Below are 10,636 nucleotides of genomic sequence, written 5' to 3'. Positions count from 1 at the left end.
TTCTGAGAAATATTTTAATCAATTTCTAAATATAATAAACAGAGGAAGGGAATTATAGCAGAAGAGTAAGCAGGTGTTACTAAAATTGCGTCTTGAAACCGCACAGCCACCTACAGTCAACAGTCATATTCCTCTCAACAAAATTCATACCGTACTAGAGAGAAAAAAACACCATTGTTATGGGTCTTTCATGCAAAGAACTCTGCTCATGTGTTTTGCAAATTGCATAATAATATTAATATTAATTCAAACGGGTTTTTATTACGCAATTCTATCTTTATAAATAAAGTACACAGTGGTGTTGTATATTAAATATAAAACATTATTTTTCTGACAGCTAAAATGGAGCATGCAGGAAATTTTCAGCTCAGTCTGACAGATAAGGATTTGTTGCTAGCATTTGAAATGATTTGTTTCAGTCCTTTGGATTGGCAGTTCACAAAACCGAAAGCGACACTATTAATGGAAAAATGTGCATAAACACTAACTTTGAAAAGCCAGCACTAGTAAACGACCCCTTTAAACACACTTTCAGGCCCCGAAAATGCTGTCAGTAAATGAATGACCAGAATAAATACGAAGTTTCCCCTTTTTCAATTGAAATCGGAGATGTGTAATTGGACCCTAAGAAGCTAACAAAATTAATTTCAGCTGGGAGAACAATCAATGAAATTAATCTTAATGAATTCATCCTGATAAGTAGCGTTTAAATATCAGCGCTTGGTTGAGATTGATTGTGAGAAACTGTAGTGGTAGCCTAGTTCATAACAGAGGTTCTGAAGGATTTCTTTGAAAAGTAGTCACTTAGTTTTCACTTGGTTTTGGATGATCACTCTTCATGGCTGTGAAGGGCCTTTGTGTTTGGAAAGGGCTCATTTTAGCCTTTTTCTTGTTTGTTGTTGATGGACAAAGATTTCGTCTTCCTTTGGTTGAAGAGAGATCAGGGCCGTAAGTACCATTAATAGTCTGCTGTTCTTGTGTTCTTAATGTTGACTCTTAATGTTGACTTAATGTTGACTAATGTTGACTTGTGTTCTTAATGTGGGCTTTGTGAAAGCTTAATTAAGTGTTCTGATTTGACTCTTCTGAAACGGTTTCTGAAACTGGACTTCTGTATGTTTCCACAGGTTCTTCATGGTTACGTTTCCTGCAGTGATTGAGTCTGGCTCTGCCAGCAAATTGTGCGCAAGTCTTCTGAAACCTCAAGAAAGTCTCACAATGACCATTTCTCTGCTTGATGACAAAAATGAGACCATGCAACTTGTGCAACAGAGATCTGCTTTTGGAGACTTTCACCGCTGCTTTAGTTTCCAGGTCTGTTATTATGCTGCACATGAATCTTTTGTCTGGTTTGATGTATGCTAACAACACTTCTCCACAGGCTCCTAGAGTAGAAGGAGAGTCGGTCCAGAAACTGCAGGTAGTAGTTCAAGGGAGGTCCTTCAAAATGACAGAAGAGAGGAAAGTCATGTTCAGACGCTACCTACCTTTGACCTTCATCCAAACAGACAAACCCATCTACAATCCAGGACAAACAGGTGAGATGCAAGTAACCCTTGGATGAATAGGAGTGTAGAAAGTCTTTTGCACTAAAGGTTTATATTCAAGTGCCTAGTGTAATGAATTTATTGACCTTTCTCGTTATATTTGCAGTGTATTTCAGGGTTGTTACTATGGATGCCAAATTTGTGCCTCTTGATCAAATGGTAAGGCTGGTTCTCCTTTGCCGTACTGAGCAATCTTACTTTAAACAAATTGCAAATAATAATGTAGCTTTTAGATGCACTTAAGTCTATCACAATGTTAAATGCCAAGTGTTTGAGTCGGTGTCTAATATTGCTGTGTTTGTGTCTTGCAGTACAGTCTTGTTGTGGTGGAGGTGAGAATTTGCTCACTGCAAGTCTTTGATAATATAATATATAATATAATATAAAATAATATAAAATATATTTCTGGATGTTCTGTTTGTACTCTTCACATTGAAGTTTGCATTTTTCTGGGGTGTTTAATGGTTTTACTAGGACAATCGTAATATCCGGATTGGTCAGTGGACAAATGTTTCCTCAACTAGTTGGATACTGGAGCTTTCTCATGCTTTGAACCCAGAGGCTCAGATCGGGATGTACACACTGAAGGCTTTTATTGGTGACCAAATGACTTCCCAGGTTTTTGAGGTCAAAAAATATGGTAAGTCCTTTTGTGTGACACAAAGGTACTGCAGCAGATCTGAGGTCTTAACTTGCAGTGTTTTGTTTCTGGTTTAGTTTTACCCAAGTTTGACCTCACTGTAAACACACCCCAGATGTACAGTGTTGGAGATGTGGGGTTGAAAGTTGAGGTTTGTGGCAAGTGAGTCGAGCTTGTTTTCTTTAAGCCACATTTCTTGTCTTGTGCTTTGGTCATTTCTTGATCCCATTCCTTGTAATATTTCCCAGATACACCTATGGGCAACCTGTACCTGGTCAAGCGTTGATGGAAGTGTGTCGTGAACCATTTCCACATAATTTTGTTCCTGAGGTGACTCGTCTGTGCCTGAATAAAACTGCTAAGGTGTGAGCCTACTGCCATACAGCACAGGTTATCTTTCTTCTGCATGTTGTTGACTTTAAAATGGCTGTCTATCATCTACCAGATGAATAGCACTGGCTGTGCCTCCCTTACCTTCAGTACGTCAACATTTTTCAACTCCAGATTTGAGAATAATTTGCAAGATACACTTCTTGTTAATGCGAGCGTCACTGAGGAGGGAACAGGTGAGCTATTGGCTGATCTGCACCAACAGCATGTTTGGAGGAAGTTGAGTCTTTGTGCTCATGTTCGTTTTCACTTCCCAGATGTAGTCATGTCAAAATCTGCAACCGTGTCCATTACATTTGAAGCTGGCAAGGTCATGTTTGTGGAGCTCCCAGAGTTCTTTGATTCTGGAACAACAATTAATGGCAAGGCAAGTAAATCCTTCACTTACAAAATCCTTCTCACTGGTTCCCTATCACAATCTCTCTTTCTCAACAGATATCCGCAACTTATTTCAATGAGACCCCAATTGTGAGCAAAGTGGTCTATGTTCTGGATGGTAACCAGTGGCCCAACAAACTGCTGTTTAATCTGACTACAAACCAGAATGGACAAGCCACGTTCTCCCTTGACACTTCAGACTTTCCTAAAGCTGATCTGAATCTGGTGGTACGATTTCTTTATACTTTTTATTTTAAATGCCTCTATCCCACATTCACAATTCTGTTCATTGTTCCCCAGGCAAGCGCAACTTCACAAGTTGTTTATGGTTACAAATCGCCGTACTTCAGTACAGATATAAGGGTGGTCCGGCTTCTCCAATCTGCTACTCCTGACAGCCCATCGTTTAGTGAGCTGACTATATTGAAGCTTGAGCAGCCGCTGAAATGTGGCACCACGTATCCAGTGACTGTCAAGTATTCATTTGTTGGAGAGTCTGGTGACTACAGTGCTGACGTCGTCTATATGGTGAGTGGACACCGGTTTTCCACTCTTGATGACTGGACTGATCTGGTACTTCATGCAATCTGTCTTCTGTAAGGTCTTGTCCAAAGGTGTGATTGTCCATCATGGATTTCAGAGGGTTCAAGCAAGGGCTTCTGATACAATCGCGAGCGGCTCTGTGTCGTTCCAGCTTTCTGTCAGTGTCAGTATGGCTCCAGTGGTGCAGATTCTGGCCTACTGCGTTTTGCCCAGTGAGAATGTTGTGGCTGGTAGTGCATCTTTTGACACTGAAACATGTTTCCAAAACCAGGTATGATGTGCTCTAGCATCACTCCGCTTCACACAGGGAGTAGTGACATGTCCTTTGGCAACTTAGCTGGTTCTTGTTCCAGGTGTCTTTGCAGTTCTCTCCTGCTACAGCTGTTCCTGGCGAGGGAAGCGTTCTGACTGTCTCTGCTCAAGCAGGATCTCTGTGTGGTCTCAGTGCTGTAGATCAGAGCGTCCTGATCATGGAGTCAGGAAGACGCCTCACTGCTGAAGTGGTATCTATGTGCCATTTGATCCTACTTCCGGTCTTAATATTTTGTTTAAAAATGGGTAAATTTGAGTCCATTTACTGATAACACTTGGAAGAAACTTGCCTTATCTTATAAACTACTCCAATGTCCTCAGATGTACAACTTGCTCCCTGTGCGATCGCTAACGGATTATCCATTCGGTGTTGAAGATGAACAAGAGTGTCTGAATGTCCGATCCCGTAGAGCTGTTCCTACAGACCAAGCCTATGAAGTCTTTAAGGTAGAAAACCATTTGTAACCGTGTAGCTACTGGATACTCACTGATTGAGTGTCATGTGTTTTGACTTTTCTGACAGAGTGTGGGAATGAAGGTTGCAACAAATCTGCCTGTCCGAGAACCTCAGTGTCTGACGTACCGAAGCCTGAATTACTATCGCAACTTCCGGGATGGTTTGTCCATTAGATTCTTGATTGCCACTTAAATTAGCAAATATTGCAGTCCTTGTGTTGTAGGTTTTAGCTTGTTACTGTGACTTTGTAATGGTTTAAAGAGTCATGTTCTTTGAAAACCTTTAAATACAGGCACAACTAATGCCTAAATGGTGTTCTTGTAGCTTCAGGCTCATTGGCCCTCATTTATCAAACGATCATATGCCAGAACTGTGCGTACACTTCCACGCAAAATTTGGCATTTATCAATGGGAGCATGAGCGGTGACTATGCTCAAATCTCATGTCAGGTCTCCGCTCATGTATGCACAGGGAGCTTGTGTGCAGCATAGTAAATCTGGTGGAGAACTGTTATGAGAACACTTAGTTTGTTTTCCTGACCGACAATCACTCACTAACCGGTCATTAACCATTAAACGACACTAACGTCAAGTTAAATTAGAATAGACGAGTGTCTTAAAATGCCTTATTTATTTTATTTATTTTTTTCCCCCCAGGGATTTTGCTTTGTATGCACAAATGGCTGCATCAACAGAACATTAAGATTCACACATCATGCACCTGCAATGCAGAGAAAAACAGAATATTTTATTCGTGTGGGTGCTCCAATCACGCATGCAGACCCAACATAAGTTCTAGCATTGCTAATTTTACATTATAGCCATTTATCAGCAAACTAAAACGCAGGCAAGTTTAACACGGCTCAGTTTAATGGTCCACTATACATCTGTACCAGTCGGTGTGCACAACGCCCATCCAAACATGCTTTTGCGCATGTGAAGGATGATGTACATGGATATAGAAACAAGACTGAAATAGAAAGCCTTGTTTACATAATGAACGGTTCAGTGCAACCAATAAATGTTACAACATGAATATGGAAACATTTGGATTCCTCCCGAATGATAGGCTATGTGAGCCCAATTCAGTTTTGCTTTAAATTAGTTTCTGCTTTGAGTGCCAATTTAGCCTAATTTTCCTTTTATAATATATAGCTTTTTTTTTTTTTTTTTTTTTTTTTTCTGAATAAAATACATTTTAAAGGACTTCCTGTGGAGTGAGGTACTAAAAACAACCAAACTTATATCGTTTTGTAAGTAGGCTATTTAATTTTTATTTACTTCATGCAATTTTACTTCCTCTTCATGGCCGGGTTACATTTCTTGGTGTTGTAAACTCCTCAGCTTCTAAAATTTGGGGTGTGATATTTAAATGAAGACAGTTTTCAACCACCACATTCATCAACACCTGTTCATTCATGCGACAGAATTGGCTGCATACGAAAGTTTATTGAATCACATGTGAGCGTTGTTGTAAGCTGACTTATGTCTGGCTGTACGCTGGTTTCTATGTTCGTTTGATAAATGAGGGCCATTATAAATCCAATTTAAAATGCTTTAACTTCAGTTTGACTTGACATCTCAGCCAAATAAAACCTTGTGCATGTCCTGCAAGAACATGCCCATTTACTGACCACATAATGCAGCAACTCATCTAATCTGAAATTGAATGAATTGGCAAATTTCAGTCGGTTTCTGCAGTCTTAGTACTGATTGCTTGTCTCTTTCAGTGATGTATTTTCGTCGTCCTGTAGCCTTTGCAATGGCTGAAATGGCTCCTGCTGCTGTAGGGGAGAGTGCTGGAGGTGACCAGAGTTCCTCTTTTGATGTGACCGTCAGGACTGACTTTCCAGAAACATGGATCTGGCAACTCACTCAAGTGGGGTTAGTGAAGGGGGTGTGTGGGTTTTTTTTTTTTTTTTTTTTTAAAATGTTAATGCCATTTGAAGCAACATTTACCTCATCTCTACTTTCTAATGTCCCTTCAGAGACTCTGGATCTGCACAAGTTCCTCTGACGGTTCCTGACACAATCACCACATGGGAGACTGAGGCATTCTGTCTGTCCTCCAAAGGTCTTGGTCTGGCTCCTCCCACTCTACTGACGGTCTTCCAGCCCTTCTTCTTGGAGCTCTCCCTGCCTTACTCCATCGTCCGTGGGGAGTTTTTTGAGCTGAAGGCCACTGTCTTTAACTATCTGGCCAAATGCATCATGGTCAGTCTGGGTTCACTTGAGTTTAATGGGTTTTAAACTAGCAATTATTGCCTTTATAGTGGGGGAAAAGTTCATTTGTTACTCGTGAAATGACCACCATATGAAATGCACTACCCTAAAGACCGATGACTGTGTCTTTGCTCAATGTGCACTAATGCTGTTCTTTTGGCAGGTTAAGGTGACTCCAACACCGTCCTCTGCCTTCACTCTGAAACCATATCCTGATCCATATTCCTCCTGTCTCTGTGCCAATGGCAGAAAGACCTTTAAATGGGTTTTCACAGCTTCTGTTCTCGGTCTGTTGTGGACTGTCAGGTTTTATTTTTTTTTTCTTTTCTCTCTGAATTGATGTATGTGGTGTTGCTCACTTTCTGTCTGTCATTGCAGGAACTGTAAATGTGACGGTTAGTGCTCAGGCTGAACAGTCTTTAACTCCGTGCAGCAATGAGGTAGTAACCGTGCCGACAAGAGGACGTATTGATGTAGTAACTCAAAGTCTACTTGTTCTGGTAAGTGTTAATTGACTCGGGCTAAAAGCAGCTCTACAGAAGATCTGTTATTAAACTGTCAACTTGGCAACATTGACTTGAGCTGAATGACTGTTGCTTTCTGTAGTTTTGCTTTGATCTGATTCAATTATGGACATGCTCAATTCAGCTATGTTGACTTCAGTTGCGTTCAATAGTGCAGAGTAATGAAACCTATCCTCTATAGAGCTGCTCTATAATTGCTTTTGGTCTTATAATTGCAATTTTACTTGTGACTTATTGCATTTGTAGGCTGAAGGAGTTGAAAGGACCACCACCCAGAGTTGGTTACTATGTCCAAGGGGTTTGTCAGCACTCAATTATTCCAAAATGTTTTCTTTGTACCGCCAAACAAAAGCCTAGTGTTCTACACTGATTTGTTCTATCCACAGGAAAAGTTGTTTCAGAAGATGTGATGCTGATGCTTCCGCCAAATGTGATTCAGGGATCAGCCAGATGCTCCATTTCAGTCATTGGTAAAGCTTTTCATTGAGGGTGAAATGAACTGACATTCCACAGAATGACTCTGGCTTCGGGTGTGGGTTTTTGGCTTGAACTTTTTGTTTTTTGTTTTTTTCCTCCCCTCTCTGTGTAGGGGACCTAATGGGTCGTGCCCTGAAGAATCTGGATCGGCTATTACGGATGCCATCTGGCTGCGGAGAACAGAATATGATCGTTCTTGCTCCCAATATTTACATTTTGCGGTACCTGGAAGTCACAGCGCAGCTCACCACAGCCATCCGAGCAACCGCCACGGGATACCTTCAGAGCGGTATGGAGAAAACAATCCATTGATTCCCACTAAATCTCCAAGCCCTACTCATTGTAGTGCCAAAGTTTGTCATTCTTCCTGACCAAGTTTCTGTGGTTTGACCTGAACAGGATACCAAGGACAACTGAACTTCAGACACAGTGATGGTTCATACAGCACGTTTGGTTATGATGCATCCAATACATGGTGCGTGTCATGCAGTTTTCGTCTCATGTACCAAGAGTTCGGTTTATCATGAAACTTCCTTTGCCACCAGGTTGACCGCTTTCGTCATGAGGTCTTTTGGCTTGGCGAGGAACTTCATCTTCATTGATCCACATGTCCTCCAGAGCGCAAAGGACTGGCTGATCAGTAAGCAGGGTTCAGACGGCTGTTTCATGCAGCAGGGAACTCTGTACCACAATGACATGAAGGTGTGTCACTTTACTTCAAGTGTGCCATAGCTGACCTGAGGTCTAAGCCTGATTTTAATCATTATGCTGCTGTTTTAGGGTGGAGTTGGTGATAACGTGACCATGACTGGTTACATTGTCGCAGCGCTGCTTGAACTAGGTGTTCCTCTAACGGTAAAAAAATGTTCACGTTGTTGTATGAGCTCCTTGCAGATGACATTCCTGTTCTGGCTGTAGTCCAATTGACACTTGCTTTGCATTCAGGATCCGGTCATTAGCAACGCTCTTTCATGTTTGAGGTCTGCCGTTGGGAACCTGGGAAACACTTACACCACTGCTCTTCTTGCCTACACTTTCAGTCTGGCTGGAGAGACCAGCACTCGATCACAACTTTTACACACCTTGGACAATGTTGCCATTTCTGAAGGTGAGATTGTCTGCCTTTTGATTTGAAAGAACCTGAAGTTGAAATTCTCAAACTTCTGTATAGAGCTTTTCACAATACAAGTTTACCCAGGGTTACATTCATAGCTGAAACATGCAAGCTGCTTTTAATCGGTTTATGAACCACAAGGTGTATTGTGTGGGTTTTTTTTTTTTTTTTTTTTTTTTTTTTGACCGAGAACAAAATTGCCTAACTTCATCCATCTTGTCTTTAGGCACTAGGCTCCATTGGTCTCAAACCATGTCTGGTGATACTCTGGCAGTGGAGATCAGCTCATACGTGCTGCTAGCGGTACTCACTGTACAGCCTCTCACTATGGCTAATCTGGGCTATGCTAACCGTATTGTCAACTGGCTTGTGGCCCAACAGAATCCCTATGGAGGCTTCTCCTCCACCCAGGTGACACCAACTACCAAACATGAGCACAATCCAGGCCTGATTTATTAGTTTCATTCATTTAGCAGACACTTCTCCATAGTGAGTTAAAGTTGGGTCGGGTGGTCAAATTCAGATGTAGTGTGCAAGAAACTAAGTTAATACTGAAATTTGTTTTTGACAAACTTTACATCTCACAATTTGGATAACCTAAGTCCAAGCTAAAACACATGACCCAAGTCTTGTTTCAAAATGGTGGTTTATTAATATAAACATGGGGCACTTGTATGGAGTTTTAAATCTTGTTTTAGGACACTGTGGTGGCTCTTGAGGCTCTGTCTCTGTACGCCACTCAAGTGTTCAACTTGGAGGGCTCCAGCACAGTTACCGTGCAGTCCTCACTGACAGGAGGAGACGTTTATACCTTCGATGTGACTCGGGACAACCGTCTGCTGTATCAAGAGAAGCCGCTGAATGTTCCCAGCAGATATAGCATTAAAGTGAAGGGCTCCACCTGTGTATCTGTGCAGGTTTGTATCTTCACCTTTATTTCTGCTTCTGTTGTGCTTGTCCCAATTCTCCTTTGTCTTGACTTTGTACTGCCAGGTTGCGTGTTTCTATAACATCCCGGCACGCGTTAGATTTGCCAGAACGCTGAGTGTTGAAGCAAAGGTGGCAAGTGACTGCAAAACACAAGGATCCACTCTCATGTTGAACTTCACTGTGAGGTAAGAATGGCTTTGACTTTGTATCTTTATAATCGACTCCAGTGCTCTTAGAGAAGCTGCTTCCTTTTTGTTTAAACTTGTTTGTTCTACTTTATTCAGATACACTGGTGCAAAACCAACCACTAACATGGTTATAGTGGACATTAAACTCCTCTCAGGCTTTACTGCAGATACATCTCTGGTTTGTATGCTTTTTAAACATGACTTCGTGAAGATCCTAAGATTCTTGAAGCTGCTTCAGGTGTAAACGGTAGGCTTTTTATTGCAGCTTGGATCTCCACCAGAGTCATTTGCTCCATTAGTGCAGCGGGTCGACGTTGAAGATGATCATGTCCTTGTGTATCTGAAAGAGGTGAGGCGTACACTGGTTGTGTTTGGTGCCTGCCATTTTGTGTGCTTATGTGCTGCTGTTCCTCCCTTTTTGGTTTTGCAGGTTCCCAAGGACATCCCCATGACCTACAGGCTACAACTGAAACGGGTTCTTGCAGTGCAGAATCTCAAGCCAGCGGTCATCAACATTTATGACTACTATCAGACAAGTATGCTTTCATGATTCCTGTTCTCCTCTGAATTCACTATAGAACACAATTAAGCTCATGTCCTGTTCCTCTTTCAGGTGATACATCTGAGACCACCTACACGTCCCCCTGTCCATGATTGTGCTTCAATTCTGCCTACAAGCTTAATGAAGGAAATAAAATGTGTTTTTTATACAGTCAGCTGTTTTGTTGCCTCTTGTTGAAGCCTCTGACTCAATTTTCATGAGTTTATACTTGCCATGTGATTTTTAGATATGGCTAAAGTTTACTTGCGCGCTGTCTGTTTTTTTGCATTTGTCATTCAAAGTGACTTCCTGGACTTTTCCTCTACTTTAGTGCTTTAAAAGTGGTATTGTGGGTCATTATAGGATTAAGAAA

At 41.5% G+C, this 10,636-nt stretch overlaps 1 protein-coding gene across 1 annotated transcript; it reads left to right on the top strand.

The window, feature by feature from the left end:
- Positions 1–722: 722 nt before the first annotated feature.
- Positions 723–10,438, top strand: LOC127509858 (alpha-2-macroglobulin-like). Its single transcript, XM_051889003.1, has 34 exons — positions 723–948; positions 1,128–1,314; positions 1,382–1,538; positions 1,654–1,706; positions 1,859–1,879; positions 2,022–2,187; positions 2,265–2,349; positions 2,436–2,550; positions 2,633–2,753; positions 2,835–2,944; positions 3,013–3,183; positions 3,256–3,483; positions 3,557–3,769; positions 3,852–4,001; positions 4,132–4,257; positions 4,334–4,427; positions 5,997–6,150; positions 6,255–6,480; positions 6,653–6,776; positions 6,868–6,989; positions 7,260–7,311; positions 7,400–7,483; positions 7,603–7,779; positions 7,890–7,965; positions 8,036–8,192; positions 8,271–8,345; positions 8,436–8,598; positions 8,831–9,015; positions 9,303–9,521; positions 9,598–9,719; positions 9,819–9,900; positions 9,988–10,071; positions 10,153–10,258; positions 10,336–10,438. The coding sequence occupies exons 1-34, from the start codon at positions 839–841 to the stop codon at positions 10,374–10,376; spliced, it is 4,356 nt and encodes a 1,451-aa protein (XP_051744963.1). The 5' UTR covers positions 723–838; the 3' UTR covers positions 10,377–10,438.
- The last annotated feature ends 198 nt before the right edge of the window (positions 10,439–10,636 follow it).

Source organism: Ctenopharyngodon idella, chromosome 3 (assembly GCF_019924925.1).
Source record: "Ctenopharyngodon idella isolate HZGC_01 chromosome 3, HZGC01, whole genome shotgun sequence".
Lineage (NCBI taxonomy): Eukaryota > Metazoa > Chordata > Actinopteri > Cypriniformes > Xenocyprididae > Ctenopharyngodon > Ctenopharyngodon idella.
Note: the sequence above shows the minus strand (reverse complement) of the source record. Positions and strands in the feature narration are given on the sequence as shown.

Coding starts and splice junctions, on each gene's coding strand:
- LOC127509858 (XM_051889003.1), top strand. CDS start 839: ATGGCTGTGAAGGGCCTTTGTGTTTGGAAAGGGCTCATTTTAGCCTTT. Junction 9,016..9,302: donor GAGGCTTCTCCTCCACCCAG/GTGACACCAACT, acceptor ATCTTGTTTTAG/GACACTGTGGTGGCTCTTGA. Junction 9,720..9,818: donor ATGTTGAACTTCACTGTGAG/GTAAGAATGGCT, acceptor TACTTTATTCAG/ATACACTGGTGCAAAACCAA.